The sequence below is a fragment of the Bombina bombina genome, chromosome 2, assembly GCF_027579735.1.
Source record: "Bombina bombina isolate aBomBom1 chromosome 2, aBomBom1.pri, whole genome shotgun sequence".
Classification (NCBI taxonomy): domain Eukaryota; kingdom Metazoa; phylum Chordata; class Amphibia; order Anura; family Bombinatoridae; genus Bombina; species Bombina bombina.
Window position 1 is genome coordinate 1,286,599,871 of NC_069500.1, and position 17,483 is coordinate 1,286,617,353.

General features: G+C 41.6%; 1 protein-coding gene across 1 annotated transcript in view; it reads left to right on the forward strand.

The window, feature by feature from the left end:
- Window positions 1–10,190, forward strand: part of LCORL (ligand dependent nuclear receptor corepressor like) — a 675,371-nt gene extending 665,181 nt beyond the window's left edge. The window contains exon 9 of the mRNA XM_053704102.1: window positions 9,714–10,190. Within this exon, the coding sequence (XP_053560077.1) occupies window positions 9,714–9,749 (36 nt within the window). The 3' untranslated portion in view covers window positions 9,750–10,190. The remainder of the gene's footprint in view (window positions 1–9,713) is intronic.
- Window positions 10,191–17,483: the final 7,293 nt, after the last annotated feature.

Genomic DNA, 17,483 nt, shown 5'->3' on the forward strand with positions numbered 1-17,483 from the left:
TATAGATTTTTTGTTGTTATTCTGTCTCTCACTGTTCAAATAAAACTACCATTCAAATTATAGACTGATAATTTCTTTGTCAGTGGGCAAACATACAAAATCAGCAGGGGATAAAATCATTTTTCCCTCACTGTATGTAGTATCTGTTAACAAAAATTGTTTAATAGCTTACACACCAACATTGTGAGGGATAATTGTGTATAAGCTATTCACATCCAATGTAACCAAAAAAACATTTGTGCGGAAAAAAACGCTTACTCAGATAATTTAACCAGTGCAATTGAGTACTTCGAATATGTGTCTCTCCTCTTGACTACATCTTATAAAAAGAAATCAATTTTAATATAGGGACTCAACCACCGATACTCTTGGTCGTCCCGGTGGTCTTCCTGCATCTTTATGAACTTTTGGTACTGTATAAATAAGTGGATATCTTGGATATGCCACTGTCATGAACCTAAATAGTGATTCATCTATATAGTTTATTTGTAAGGCAATTGATAGATGTTAGTCTAAAGCCTTTTTATATTGTGTGGTTGGATTATTTATTAATTTGATATAAGTTCTCTGGTCTCCCAGTTGCTGTAATAGTAAATCTTTATAATACTGTTAATCCATTACAACAATTGCTCTGCCCTTATCAGCAGGGCAGATGACAATAGATGGATCTTTACTTAATGAGTGTAGTGCTGGCTATCACTCCTGTTCCAGATTATTCCTCTGCTGTTTGATGGAATTAAACATCTCAGAGATTTCTCTTGTACAAATAGATATATATGTCTTGATGGTTGGATATGTGACAGTGGTTTAAAATCCTGTGCTTTTATTTAATTTATCAAATCTATTCTCCTTAAATGGTTGTCTGAAGTTATCATGCATCATGTAACTCTTGGCTTTGAGACATAGTATAGTACTCTATTTAATAATTTGATCTCATCATCTGTTAGAGTTCTTTGACTAGTATTGATTACCAAATTTTCAAAGTTCAAAACTGCTATGGTCTTGTTGTATTCCGCCCCTGTTTTAGGTGGGTTCCATATCATTTTTTGGGGACTCTTTTTTTTTTTTTTCTTTTTTTTTTAAAAGGTGCTTCTTTTGTGACTTTGTTTGTATTCTTGATGAACCTTGTTCATCTACCCCCGCACTATTGATTAGTTCTGCATCACTTGATTCAGCACCACTTGTGTCTATAGTGTGAACATTTTTGAAAGGTCTTTTTTTTCTGATTCTTCTGTTCCTAAAGCTTTTGCCACTAAGCCAAGGATAACAAAAAATTATCTCTCTAATCAACCTCAACTGTATGCAATTTTTTATTCTTAAAATTAGTAAGATCTGGTCTATATTTGTCCACTTGTTTTTAATTTCAGCAGCCAATCCTCATTGGGGTAATTTTTTAGCAATTGCAGTTTCTCTTTTTCCATGTATTTAACTTCATCCTTGACTTGTTTCCTAAGTTGTGTTACTTCGTCTATTGCAAGCAGTATCCAGTCAAAAGAGCATTTCATTTGGAGTATGACATAATTTTCTACAAAACCCACTGCTGATAGGAGTAGGGAACTATTAAGAAGAGAAGCCCAGTGGATCCATAGGTTAAATACACTGGCACCAAAAGGGTTGAACATTCATCAAGATTTTTCCCTCTTTTATTAACATGACGGTACATAATAGCTGATTATTACTCAACTTTAACATAGATGGTTAATGGAGAATCCATCAAACCTGATAAATAGATGTATAATAAGAAAATCCACAAAAATGGGTAAGAGAACATTAAAAATTAGGTATTTACAATTATGTAAGATGAACCTGGCCTTTTTAAATTAATTATACAAAAGCGATATGGGTCAAATGATTGGCCATAGATTGGTCAGAGCTAATTGTCAACCATAGAAAAATAATATCCTGAGTAGAAATGTACTCCGTGATATCAATTGGTCACTACGCCATTTGTGATGTATGTGGAGGCGTCACTGGAACGTAACTGCGATGCTTAAAGCACAGTGTCTGCAGACAAACTAATATGGTAACTCTTGGCATGAACACGCCAAAATTCAAGTAAGTGCCAGATGTATAGTTTGAATGAATAAGATGATAGTTGTTAACATTCTTATCTATGACAAGTGCGGCAAAGAATATTGTGAAATATGTTATGTTAGTAATTAATACATCAAGCTTAGTATATGGATCTCAGTGCTATGAGTAGGTTAGGATGTAAAGTGGAAAGGAAAACCTCAGATTAAAGGTAGCAAAACCAATAAAAAATACAAGATATGAAATGCAAACATACTACGTTTCAATATTGTAGAGGATAATACAAATAACTAACAGCTAGATTACGAGTTTTGAGCACTATAAGGAAAGTAACGAATGCCACAAAAGTTGCGTTATTTAACCCCTTATAGCGCAGCCATTACAAGTTTTAAAAAACCTGGCTTGTGTGGGCGATATGGTGCTTTTAAGCTCCATAACATACAAAATACAAGCGCTGTTTTGACGTGCTCATGCACGCTTCCCCCCATAGACATCAGTGGGGAGAAGGTGTCAGAAAAAAGTCTAACACCTGCGATCACGGAATGAAAAGCTCCGTAACACAGCCCCATTAAAGTCTATGGGGAAAGAAAACTAACGTTTAAAACTAAAATAGACCCGGGTCTAAACACCCCTAATCTGCCGCCCCCGACATCGCTGACACCTACATAATGTTATTAACCCCTAATCTGCCGCCGATATCGCCACCACTATACTAACGTTATTAACCCCTATTCTGATGCACCCCAACATTGCCGTAACTATATTGAAGTTAACCCCTATTCCGCTGTTCCCCATCGCCGCAACTAAATAAAGTTATTAACCCCTAAACCGATGGCCTCCCATATAACTACCATTAAATAAACCTATTAACCCCTAAACCACCAGCCCCCCACATCGCAACAACCTAAATTAAACTATAGTAACCCTAACCCCAACACGCCCTAACTTTAACATAACTAAAATATAGCTAAATTAAATTTACAATTATTAACTAAATAATACCTATTTAAAACTAAATACCTGTGAAATAAAACCTAAGCTAGCTACAATATAACTGTTATATTGTAGCTAGCTTTTAGCTTTTATTTTTTTTTCACAGGTAAGTTTGTATTTATTTTAACTAGGTAGACTACTTACCTATGAAATAAAAATAAAACCTAAGCTACTTTACACTAAAACCTAAAATTACAAATAAAAAAACACTAAAATCACAAAAAATTAAAAAAACCTACCATTACAAAAACAAACGAAATTATACAAAAAAATAAAAATTATTCCTATTCTAATACCCTTAAAAAACAAAACACCCCCAAATAAGAGCCTAATCTAGAATAAACTACCAAGGGCCCTTAAAAGGGCCTTTTGTAGGGCATTGCCCTAAGTTAAAACACCCCCTAACAGTATACAAACTCCCAAACTACCAAGGCCTTCTGGGGGGCCCTTAAAAGGACCTTTTGTAGGGCATTGCCCTAAGGTAAACAGCTCTTTTACTAAAAAAAAAAATACAAACACCCCCTAAAAAATACATTACACAAAATAACAAATTATCAAAAATAATAAAAATTATTCCTATTCTAATACCCATTAAAAAAACACCCCAAAATAAAAAACCTAATCTAGAATAAACTACCAATGGCCCTAAAAAGGGCCTTTTGTAGGGCATTTCACTAAAGATATCAGCTCTTTTTCTGAAAAAAAAAAAACAATACAAATACCCACTAACATTACAAACCCCCACCCCCCAAACTATCTAAAAAACCTAAGCTACCCATTGCTCTGAAAAGGGCATTTGTATGGGCATTGCCCTTAGGAGGGCATTTAGCTCTTTTAAATGCCCAAACCCTATTCTAAAAAAAAAAAAAAAACCCTAACCTTAAAAAAAACCTAACACTAGCCCCCGACGATCCACTTACAGTTTTTGAAGTCCCGCTTGAACGATCTTCATCCCGGCGGAGAAGTCCTCATCCAGGCCGCGAGAAGTTTTCATGCAGGCGGTTTCCTTAATCTTCATCCAGACCGCATCTTCTATCTTGATCCCGGCGGCGCAGAGCAGGTCTATCCTGAAGACAGCGCAGAGCATCCTCTTCATACGGTCGCCGCGTACACCGAAATTTCAATGCAAGGTACGCGATTCAAGATGGCGTCCCTTGCATTCCTATTGGCTGAAAAATTTTAATCAGCCAATAGGAATTAGAGCTGCTAAAATCCTATTGACTGTTCAAATCAGCCAATGGGATTTAAGCAGCTTTCATTCTATTGACTGATTTGAATCTCGTACCTTGCATTGAAGATTCGGTGTACGGCGACGACCATATGAAGAGGATGCTCTGCACCGAGAAAACCCCGAGAAAATGTGTGCTATTGAACAGATGAAAAGTCCTCCTGATGTGCATGAGCTGAGACAAATATTGGGCCTTGTAAATTATGTGGGCAGGTTCCTCCCAGATGTATCCACAATACTACACCATATCACAGAGTTGCAAAAGAAAGATGTTGCCTGGGTCTGGGGACCTTCACAGGAAGAATCTTTAATGCAGGTCAAGTCCCTGCTGGGGTCTGCCCCAGTGTTGGGGTTCTACAACCCTTACAAAAAGACTGTGGTTAGTGCTGATGAGAGCAGCTATGGATTAGGGGCTGCCCTCCTGCAGCTGAATGAAAACAAACTACAGCCCATCGCCTACTGTTCCCGTACACTGACGACTGCTGAGTCAAAATATGCCCAAATTGAGAGAGTGCCTGGCTGCAGTTTGGGCCTGTGAGCGCTTTCAGTGTTACCTAGTGGGTTTAGAGAAATTTAGTATGGAGACTGATTATAAACCGCTAGTCCCTCTAATTAACTCCTATGATAATGACAAAACACCCCTAAGATGCCAGAGACTTCTAATGAGGCTGCTTAGGTTCAACGTTCAGGCAGTGCATGTTCCGGGGAAACAACTGGTTGTGGCAGATACACTATCCAGGCCCCCGCTGGCTGCTGCTGAAGAGTCTTCAACGGAATCAGATGTGAAAGTGTATGTAGATTCAGTTCTGGCCTCTAAATCCATTTCTTCAGGGAAGCTAGGACAAATAAAGAAAGAGACATATTTAGATACAGACCTTCAAGAAGTTATAAAGTACATAAAAGAAGGTTGGCCTGAGAGTCGGGCAGCCTGGGTGTCTTTAAGTCTTACCAGTCAGAAAGATCGCAGCTCACGGAGCTGGATGGGTTGATGCTGTTCCAGGACCGCATTGTTATTTCTGTTAGCATGCGGTAGGAGATGTTAAACAGGATTCACGATGGCCACTTAGGCATTACAAAGTGCAGAGAAAGGGCAGCTATGGCAGTATGGTGGCCTGGGATCAGTTCCGACATTGCAAGCCATGTGTCTAAATGTGCCTTTTGCCGAGAACGCCGGCCTACTCAGAGAAGGGAGCCCTTGATTTCTACTCCGCTGCCTGCAGGCCCGTGGCAGAAAATAGCTGCTGATTTGTGCGAACTGCACTGGAAAAAGTTCCTAGTTGTGATTGACTACTATTCCAGGTATTTGTAAATTGCACCTTTGAATGAAATCACAAGTCAAGCCGTTATCACTCGTCTCAAGAGCTTGTTCGCCCGGTGGGGCATACCAATGGAGTTGGTGAGTGATAACGGAATGCAGTTCGCTTCAACAGAGTTCAGTACTTTCAGCAGAGAATATGATTTTATACATTCCACGTCAAGTCCACATTACCCGCAGGCTAACGGAATGACTGAAAGGGCAGTTCAAAGAACAAAATTCATTTTAAAGCAATCTGAGCCGTACCTGACCCTCTTGTCCTATAGGGCGACTCCCATTCAAGCCACGGGATTTAGCCCGGCACAGCTGATGCTAGGACGCCAGATTCGTACCACCTTACCCTCTGTGGGTGTCTTCCAGCCAACTAGCTCTATTCCTCAGGATGAAGTCCTTGGGAGGGATGAAGAGGCAAAAAGGGGCTATCGATTCTTCTATGACAGGAGACATTCTGTGAGGCCCTTGCAGGAGCTGAATGCGGGGCAAAGTGTCAGAATTAAACTGGATGATGAGAAGAAGTGGAAGACGCCTCCTACAGTAATTGTACGCTCTCCAGAACCAAGGTTTTATGTAGTCCGTACTGACGGAGGGACAGTCGCACGTTGAAATCGAAAACATCTTCAGCCTGTACCTAAGAGTACATATACTTTGTTATTTGTTGTATTCAAATGAAAAAAAAATGTATGCCTTGTCCTTTGAAAAGGGGGAAGATGTGATGAGAGTGGGAAGTGATGTCATCGGATGGGGGCGGGGCTTAGGCCCGTTTTTTTCTGTGTCGCAGTTACTTCGTGAGATCAATGCTACCAGATGTATATTTCCATGCTCTACAATAAAATAGAGTTGTACCATCTTTGCTGTGTCCTGCATGTGTCCTGCATCTCATGCAAGTGGGCTTTACAGGTAAAAGAGCTAATATCTTTGGGGCAATGCCCCACAAAAAGCACTTTTAAGGGCTATTGGTAGTTTATTGTATTCTAGGGGTTTTTTTTATTTTGGGTGGGCTTTTTTATTTTGATAGGGCTATTAGATTAGGTGTAATTATTTTTTATTTTTGATAATTTCGTTTTTTATTTTCCGTAATTTAGTGTTTGTTATTTTTTGTAATTTAGTATTTATTTATTTTTGTATTTAGATACTTTGTAATTTTTAGAGTAGTGTTAGGATTTTTTTAAAGTGTAGTTTAGTTTTAGTTCATTGGTAGTTGGTTTAATTGTTAGTTTAAACTTAGTCTTTTTAATTTGACAGGTAAGTTTTAATTTAATTGTAATTTTAATATAAAGTTAGGGGGGCGTTAGGTTTAGGGGTTACTAGTTTAAATTAGTTTATTGCGATGTGGGGGCTTTCGGTTTAGGGGTTAATAGTTTAGTATATTTCGTTGTGGGGGGCTTGCGGTTTAGGGGTTAACAGTTTAGTATATTTCGTTGTGGGGAGCTTGCGGTTTAGGGGTTAATAGGTTTATTATAGTGGCGGCGGTGTAGGGCTTAATAACTTTAGTATAGTGGGGGCGATGTCGGCGGACAACAGATTAGGGGTTAATTATATTTGAATAGTGTTTGCGATGCAGGAGGGTGGCGGTTTAGGGGTTAATAAGTTTATTATAGTGGCGACAATGTCAGGGAGCGGCGGAATAGGGGTTAATATTTTTTCAAGTGGCGTCGATATCGGGAGCGGCAGACTAGGGGTTAATAAACTTATTTTAGTGTTTGCGATGCGAGAGGGCCTCAGTTTAGGGGTTAATAGGTAGTTTATGTGTGTTTAGTGTACTTTGTAGCAGTTTAGTTATAAGTTTTATGTTACAGATTTGTAGCGTAAAACTCATAACTACTGCTTTTAGATTGTGTTACAGATCTTGTTGTTTTAGGCTGTAATGTTTTTTTTAGCCAGAACGCAAAACTCGGAATACCAGCGCTATGGGAATCCCATTAAAAAAACGTAATTTTTACGAGTGCGGTACTGACGTTGCGTTACAGGCTAAAAGGCTTGCGTTACACCTATACCGACAACTCGTAATGGCTGCTTTGCTTTTTTAACGCTGAAAATACCATATTTTCAGAGTTAAAAGACGAACGCACAGACTTGTGATCTAGCTGTAAATTACTAAATGTTAAAGCATATAAAGTTATATTGATAAATATGGTTGATATACTGTATGTTTGTGTAAAATTTAAACATATACATTTATCTATGTGTCTCTTTTGATTAACTGGTTAGAATGAGCCATATACTTTAATATGCACTGGTGTATAAGCAATAATGTTTTTAAAATGGGAATTTGACATGGGTCTATTTTTTATTAGGTGATTGGTGAAAATAATGTTGTGAAAAAGACTTTAATTAATTGCCGAAACATTGACTGACTATTTTAATGGATATTAAATAAAGATACAAGTTTGTTTGTTTTAAAGTCCTGAGAGTACCCTCATGATATTGAAAATTGGATGAATAATTTGGAGGAAAAGCACCTGGGCCATCTATCTATCTATTGGGTTCTTGTAAAACGCGGCTATTCACCCGTAAGGGTCTCAAGGCACTGAGGGTTGCAGTTCAGTCGAAGAGCCAGGTCTTGAGGTCCTTTCTGAACTTATTTAGGGCTGTAGCTTGTCTGAGGTGAAGCGGGAGGGTGTTCCAAGTCTTGGCTGCCAGGTGAGAGAAGGATCTGCCTCCCGCTGTGGTTTTCCTGATGCGGGGGTTTACTGCGAGGGCTTGGTCGGCCGATCGAAGTTGTCTGTCAGGGGTGTAGAAGGTAACGCAGTGGTTCAAGTATTCGGGACCGATGTTGTGGAGGGCCTTGAATGCGTGGGTGAGAAGCTTGAAGGTTATTCTTTTGTAGATGGGGAGCCAGTGCAGGTCCTGCAGGTGTTTGGTGATGTGGCATTGACGAGAGATGTCATGGATTAGTCTGGCCGAGGCGTTCTGGATGCGCTGTAGTCTCTTTTGGAGCTTGATGGTGGTGCCGGCGTAGAGTGCATTACCATAGTCCAGTCGACTGCTGACGAGGGCGTGAGTGACAGTCTTCCTGGTCTCGGTTGGTATCCATTTGAAGATCTTTCGCAGCAGGTGAAGTGTGTGGAAGCATGCAGAAGAGACGGCGTTGATTTGCTGGTCCATGGAGAGCGATGAGTCCAGGATGACGCCTAGATTTCGTGCATGGTCGGTGGGGGTTGGAGGGTGTCCGAGGTCTTTAGGCCACCAGGAGTTATTCCAAGCGGATGTGGTGGGACCGAGGAGGATGACTTCGGTCTTGTCTGCGTTCAGCTTTAGGCAGTTGTAGCTCATCCAGGTGGCGACTGCTGTCAGCCCTACGTGGACGTTTCTCTTGGCGGTGGTGGGGTCACTGGTGAGTGAGATGATTAGCTGGGTGTCATCGGCGTAGGAGACAATGTTGAGGTTGTGTCGTCGGGCGATGGTGGCGAGAGGGGCCATGTAGATGTTGAATAGGGTGTTGCTCAGCGAAGAGCCTTGGGGTACACCGCAGCTGATTTCTGTGGGCTTGGAGGTGAAGGGTGGGAGTCTAACTTTCTGGGTTCTGCCGGTGAGGAAGGAGGTGATTCATTCCAGGGCTTTGTTGCGTATGCCGGCATCGTGTAGTCGGTTGCGGAGGGTGAGGTGGGAGACGGTGTCGAATGCTGCTGAGAGTGCGGCGGTCTCTCCTCGGTCGAGTAGGGCTAGGATGTCATCTGTGGCGGCGAGGAGGGCTGTCTCGGTACTGTGGTTGCTCCTGAAACCGGATTGGGAGGGGTGCAGGGTGTGGTTGGCTTTGATGTAGTCAACGAGTTGCGCGTTGATGGACTTCTCAATGACTTTGGCCGCAAAGGGGAGCAAAGAGATTGGGCGGTAGTAGGGACATCTTGCAAGATAGTAGTGCATGGCAATGATAAATAAATTAAAAAATATATATATATATATATAGCTGTGTATATATATATATATATATATAGAACAGATGTATACAAGAGATTAAATAAATATTGCATAGTGTGCTGACATTAAATAGTTAACCCTTATGCAGCCGTATACAGAGAACACATCATCGCCTGTGTAAATAAAGTTATAGTCCTTGCTGTTGCTGCTATAGAATATGTTTATACCTGAATCAGCAGTTTTATTCAGAAAGTTCTTTGTTCTAAACTATTACCTTTTCTTTTTCAGTGTGACCGTAAGTCTTCTCGAAAAGATCACAACTGAATGTACAGCCTGAAATCCATAGTGCCTTATCTTCATCCTGGAAGTTTAAACTTTTCCCATTAGTTTGATATGAATGCCAGTCTCAGCAGTATGTTTGTTCTATTCTAAATGCAGTTTGCTTTTTTTTTTTTCTCCTCTTTTACTAAGAAAATCCCAATGTTCACTGAAGTTTAACAACAATATTAAGCCCTTAGTGTACTGTATTTTTTTATTTTTTTTGGAAGAAAACGTTATGAAATACTAGTGTTTACGTTACTCCGTAGGCAGTCATAGAAGAGCTACCTCCAAAGTAAAGAGCTGTGTGACCTGTTAGATTTTTAGGGGGGGGATCAAACAGTGAAAACATTTCTTCCTTTTTGTTTAATACCTGAATCCAGTGAGCTTTATTATATAAATAATTTTGAAATATTGACCTTCTGGTAATAAAAATTCAAGTTACAATTGTGTTTGAGTATTTTGTATGATATCCTGGAATATTGGTATTTTAATATATAGAATGTTTACCTTTATATTATTTTATTATTATATAGTATTTGTAGAGCGCCAACAGATTCCGCAGCACTACCAACAGATATAATACCATGACAAGTAATGACTGCACCCAAATATATAGAGCAGAATTTCCAGTGTCGCTGCCCTCTAAGTATCATCTGGGCCTCAGTTTTAATTTTCTAGAGCAGGGTTCTTCAAACCACAGGTTGATACTCATTACTGGGTCGTAACAACATGTTTACTGGGTCACGATGTATGTGTGTGTGTGCGCATATGTGTAATATGAGAGTGTGTGTATGTTATTACCCATTACAACAAGTTTGACTACAATCGGGTATAAAGTATGCACACATTTACTCACTTTGACAAAAATTGCAGCTATCTTATATATTACTTCAGAAATTTTCAGACCAAGCATAAAAATAGGGTCACATCTATCTCCTTGTTACAAGTTACTAGTATTGCACAAGTCTAGGACATATGACTTGCCATGTGTCATTTATATACCGTATAAATATAGTAGTTTTTTGGACAGTGGGGTCTATTCCAGTTCAAAAGAAAAACTATAGAAACTATTTTGCAAATATGTCCAGGTTTTTTAATTAAAGGTTGGTTCAATCCATAATTAAACTCATTTTTTGCAAGGTTTTTGAGTGGCTTCATTATCATTTTCCTTTGGAAGAATTCAGCAGTACACTAATTTATCGGAATTTATCATCTAATTGTCTTTTCTCTTGTTAAGTGTATCCAGTCCACGGATCATCCATTACTTGTGGGATATTCTCCTTCCCAACAGGAAGTTGCAAGAGGATCACCCACAGCAGAGCTGCTATATAGCTCCTCCCCTCACTGCCATACCCAGTCATTCTCTTGCAACTCTCAACAAAGATGGACGTAGTAAGAGGAGTGTGGTGTATTATAGTTAGTTTTTTAACTTCAATCAAAAGTTTGTTTTTTAAATTTTTTAATGGTACCGGAGTGTACTGTTTCATCAAAGGCAGTATTAGAAGAAGAATCTGCATGTGATTTCTATGATCTTAGCAGAAGTAACTAAGATCAATTGCTGTTCTCACATATTCTGAGGAGTGAGGTAACTTCAGAGAGGGAATGGCGTGCAGGTTTTCCTGCAATAAGGTATGTGCAGTAAACATATTTCTAGGGATGGAATTTGCTATAAAAATGCTGCTGATACCGGATTAATGTAAGTTAAGCCTTAAATGCAGTGATAGCGACTGGTATCAGGCTTATTAACAGAGATACATACTCTTATAAAAGTGTAATATAAAGGCGGAGCCTAGCCATGATCTGAGATGGCCGCATTCTAGAATTGCTCTGTAGTCCCCTGTGTCTTTCATCTATCATTTAGTGATCCTACCATCACCCCTCACCCTCTATACCAAGGGGTAACATAGCACTTGTCCTCAGAATCCTGCACACGGCAATTTAAGGCAAGGGGGGAGCGCACTCCCTGATGATTGCATGAAGGAGCTACCGGACCTGTCGGCCACATAAGAGAGCCGCAACTTACCCAGCTTTCAGCCCTACATAGGAGTGCTCGCTGCCACGGACCTCTGCTGAATCGCCCGACACCTCCGGTGGCCCTGCGGATATCCACGCTGACTCCCGATACATCCGTTTCCTAGCACGGGCCCCCGGGGAGTGAGGGCCGTGACCACGTGGTCGCGGGCCGTTGCGGGGACTTAGTCTTGCGAGCCCCCGGCGCTAACTACTGGGACATATCACCTCCAGGGCTGTCCGGACAGGAGTCCTTGCCACATCACTGACCGGAGTGAACTTTCCCAAATACCAGCAGAGGTAAGAGCCCGGAGTGGGCCTTCTGATCTATAATCCATGTGGGGGCTTGGAGAGTATATTGCGGCCTGGTAAACTGCTACTAATCCTGGTGCCGACACTGGCCTACGGACCTTCTCCCTCCTCAGATAAGCAGAAATATAGGAGATAATAGGGGCTAACTGGCTGCAAATATAATTGACTGTATATATAGGGGGCCGAGTGTAGCAGATTATGCCTTTATATAGGTCCCTTGACAACCGATGTACAAAGGCTAAGCTGGTTTGGAATATTTTAAACAGCACACGCATATAAAGCAGTTTATTTAATTAACAGTGTTATAAGACTTCTCCATTCCCAGACTTTTGATTAGTGTCTGACATGGCCAGTAGGAGAAATCCTAAGCCCCCCAGAAGCACTCAATCCTCTAGTATGGAGAGCTACTTGATTCCCTCAGATTCTGCACCTCCATCCAATATACTGCTGTCAGACTTGCAGCCAAATCCCACTCAGTCACAGGATGACAGGCCCTGCACACAATCCCTCAACTACCTCACTAAAAATGACATCACACATCTATCTTCCAAGGATGATATTAAAAATGCAATGGAAGATTTTAAAAATATGTTTGGGGAGCTTAAAAGGGACATATCTGCAGTTAAACAACGTATCACTTTGGTTGAAGAAAAACAAGAGACATTAAGTTCTGATGTGCAGCAACAATCTAGCCTTTTACAAGAACAAGAGGGAACAGTTTTATCTCTCATGGACCGTATAGAAGACCTTGAGAATAGGAGCAGAAGGAGCAACCTCCGCTTGCGGGGTGTTCCTGAATCTGTAGACCCTCCAACACTAGTATCATACATTCAAGAATTCATTAAATTTCTCAAAAATGATGAGACGGCACCGGATGTTCAGCTGGAACGTGCACACAGGGCCTTGCGCCCCAAACCACCTAGTAGAGCCCCACCCAGGGATGTCATTATTAAGTTTCTATCATTCAGAGACAAGGAGGAGACCTTAAGGCACGCTAGATCACGACATCCATTTACATTCAAGGGCGCAGCGATTCAGGTATATTCGGACTTATGCCCCACAACCCTACAAAAACGTAGAGACCTGAGACATGTCACGTCAGCCCTAAAAGAAAACAGGATCCCATATAGATGGGGGTTCCCCACTTGTCTAATTGCCACGAAAAACAACACCTCCCAGGTCCTTAGGAGTCCTGATGATCTCCCAGCGTTCTGCCGGGCCCTTGGCCTGGGAATTATCCCTCATCGTCCTGAAGAAGCTGCCCGTCCGGCCCCCGGTGAGGCGGGTCGCAGAGAAAATCCACATAACCTTGGGCGATAGCCTGGGGCCGTCGGACTTTGGTCTCAGGCTTGCATCCTAACACAGGGTTTCAATAGACGACTCACCGACCCCGTTCGTGGAACTGGGTTTGCTGCCTTTCTGGTTCCCAATGGGACGACTTGTCCCGTATGGGTTTCTTTTTTGTGCCTGACCCACTCACAGGTTTGAAGCTATAATGTGTATAAAGAATTATTGACTCTCATTTTTGAACTGATATGTTTTTATATTAATGTTTGAATAATTAGTGCACCTCAGTGTAGATTCCAGAGATAACCAAGTCACTGTGGCCTTATGCCTAGAGGCAGGGAAGCATATTTTCTCCCTTAAATTTTTTTTATTTTATTTTTTCTCCCCCACAGGAGGTCACGAACACTGTGTAAAATTGACACTGTATGATCTAGATATAGGATTTGCAAAGTGTAAAATTGATACTGTATTATCTAGACACAGGATTAATGCTTATTGTCTTACTCTCAGGATAAATTGTAATGCAACAAGACCACGTGGGTTCCCCCTCTCCCCCTTTTTTTTTTTTTTTTCTTTCCCCTCGCCCCTACACAGGGTACAATGCTATACATGTTATCTGGAGTTGCTCTTGTATGTTTCAAATCTATTTTCATTTGGTTCCATTTAAATGTTTTATGTTTATTGATCACTGTTTATATTGATATGTTGAACTGTATATGTGCACTGTCACATTATATTGCCTGGGTTGGGTCGTAGGCTACACAATAGACCAAGATTCAAAGACTCACCTGACCTTTACAATATGCCTGCTAAATAGTGGAAATTTTCATGAGCTACACTTACACACATCTAGGCAAGCTCAGTGGAGAAGGGTTAGGCTGGGTTATAACTTCCACACTATCAATAGTCGAAAGGCATATATATAGGACACTTAACATGTTCTCTAGGATTCACTAGATTAAAAAGTTACACGTTCGCTGTTTATGTTTTTTACCCATATGGAAGACACGGGGACAACTACCCCCCATTACTTACAGTAGTACTTATAGTAGTAGTTACAGTCTTTCTTCTTTATTTATTTATCTTTTTTTTCCTTATTTTCTTTTTCTAGAAGATACGACATTGAGGAGGGGGCGGGGTGGGAGAGCAGACTTAGAGTAGATTGATTCTCTTGCAAACACACTGCTTGAATCGTCTTCTTAGCAGGGGCTCTTTCTCCCCCCTTCTTCCCTGTACCTTCTGCTTATTTGCTTCCCACTCCTCTTCTCTTTTGTTCTGTTCTCTTTTTCTCCTCCTCTTCTCCTACCTCCTGCCCCCCCCTTTTTTTTTTTTTTTTTTCTCTCTTCTGTTGTTTCTTCCCTCTTCCTTAACCTATCCATTATACCCATTCCCTACCCCTTCTCCCTGAACTCACTGTTTGGCCCGCTCGGTCAACATGTCGAGCCGGCTTTCTAGAGATAGACCACACCCAATAGAACTCATAACCATTAACGCAAAGGGTATCAATAGCCCCTTCAAGCGCTCCATAATGCTAAAAGATATGCAGAGACTGGGCGGGAATGTAATCTTCGTGCAGGAAACGCACTTTCAATTAAATCACGAGCCTAAATGGTATAATCGACACTATCCTGTTGCTCATTTTGCGTCAGGCCCACAAAAAAAGAACGGGGTTGGAATCCTTTTCAGTGCAAACACACCTTTCCAGTTAACACAGAGCTATATGGATCAGGAGGGCAGATTCATGATACTGGTGGGCTCTCTATATGGTAAGCCACTCACTCTGCCAATGTGTACTGCCCCAATGTTTCCCAGCACCTTTTCCTTCAGCGGGTTACCCGGAAACTTCTTGAACTGCAATCTGGAGTTCTTTTCCTGGGGGGGATCTCAATGCACCCCTTAACCCCATCCTTGATACCTCGAACGGTCTCTCCAGCGCCCCACATAAAACACTTAAACGTATGACTGCCTCGCTATCAGAGTTAGCGATCCATGATATATGGCGCACGCACCACCCATCTGATCAAAATTACACATTTTACTCTCACCCACATCGAAAGTATTCCAGAATTGATTATCTATTTACAGATACTACAGGTCTGATTGTCACCAAATCTAGCAAAATTCATGCAATCACCTGGTCCGATCACGCACCGGTGACTTGCTCCATTCAATGGCCAAATGTTCCTATTACACCCTTTGTATGGAAACTTGACGACACACTTCTTGATGACCCAGTGTTTGGCGCTGATCTTGAGAGAGCAGTAGCTGAATTTTTCCACCTTAACGCGGGCGATGGCTTAGATGATTCCACTGTGTGGGAAGCACATAAGTGCACCATACGAGGGCTATTGATGGAAAGGAAAGCGAGGTTAAGGAAAATGAGAAAAGAACGATACAATACCTTGTTATCGCAAGTAGAAAAAGCAGAGCAGTTTCATAAAGAGCATCTGAGAGATGACTTGGGGCTGGAACAACTGACACTAGCTAGGGAAAACCTGCTGCATTTTCTGCAGGAGGACTACCAGAAACAGGCCCTTATCCTACGCCAACTTTACTTTGAACAGGGTGATAAACCTGGAAGGCTGCTTGCTAGAGCGATCAACAGGAAGAAGTTAAAGGCTCATGTTCATCACATGATCGGCTCAGATGGTGGGTCTGTAGCGGACGCTGACTCAATAGCAGGGGTCTTCAGGGAATATTATGATTCCCTCTATAACTTAAAAGGTCCAGCACGGGACGGAGATGCCCTGCCCTCACGGCATCAGGCAGAGGAGGAAACGCGCATATACCTTGAGTCTGTTGACCTCCCGACAATCACGGAGGAGGACAGAGACATGTTAGACTCCCCGATCACAGGGGAAGAGGTACTGAAAGCAATTAAAGATCTCCCGTCGGGCAAAAGCCCAGGACCTGATGGTTATGGATTAAAATACTATAAAAAATATGCCGAGGTTCTTGTACCCGAGTTGACAAACTTGTTTTCCTCCCTGTCAAGCGCGCCTAAGCTTCCTAGATCTATGCTTGAAGCTCACATAGCGGTCATCCCCAAACCCGGGAAGCCTACTGATAGACCCGAGAATTTTAGACCAATATCGTTGCTAAACTCCGATGTGAAGATTCTAGCAAAAATCCTAGCAGCGCGTCTGAATAGAATACTTCCTGACCTGATCTCAGCTGACCAGGTGGGTTTTATACCTGCCCGGGAGGCTAGAGATAATACTCTTAAAATACAACAGATGATAGCGTATGCACACATTCATAACCTGCCGCTTTCTCTGGTCTCCACAGATGCAGAGAAAGCTTTTGACCGGGTCAGTTGGACGTTTATCCGACTGACCTTGGAGAAGTTCGGATTCGGCCCGGGCATTGTCAACACCATAATGTCTTTATACTCTGCCCCGAACGCACGTGTGAGGGTAAACGGCACTCTCTCAGACACTTTCATGATTAACAACGGGACACGACAGGGATGTCCCCTATCGCCCCTTCTTTTTGCCCTCACTATTGAGGTACTGGCGACCAGGATCAGGCATAACCCATCGGTGAAAGGGCTTCTAATCGGCAAGACCGAACATAAATTATCGATGTATGCCGACGATATCCTCTTAACGCTCTCGGATTCCGCAACATCCTTGAGAGAGGCACTTGCGGAGATCAAAGCCTACGGAACCGTCTCAAACTTTCTTTTGAACCCTTCGAAATCCGAAATTATTAATATCTCGGAACACCCGCATCACTTTGCTGCATCCACGGTGGACTGTCCTTTAAAGATAGCCAGGCAGAGTATCAAATACCTAGGCATCTTTATCACACCTCACGCTCCTGATATAATCGACCTAAATTATAAACGAATATGCGACGATATTTTGAGGGATCTGTCTAACTGGAAGAAGAAGACGATCTCTTGGCTGGGTCGCATTGGAGTAGTTAAAATGAATCTACTGCCAAGAATTCTTTACATCATGCAGACGGTTCCATCAATCGCGGCATCTCCCTATCTTCAAGGTCTCCAACAGGGTATTGAGGCATACATTTGGAACGGTATTAGACCCAGAGTGAGGAAAGCCACATTATATCTATCTAGGGAAAGAGGGGGACTCGGAGTCCCACTCCTAAGAGAATACCAGA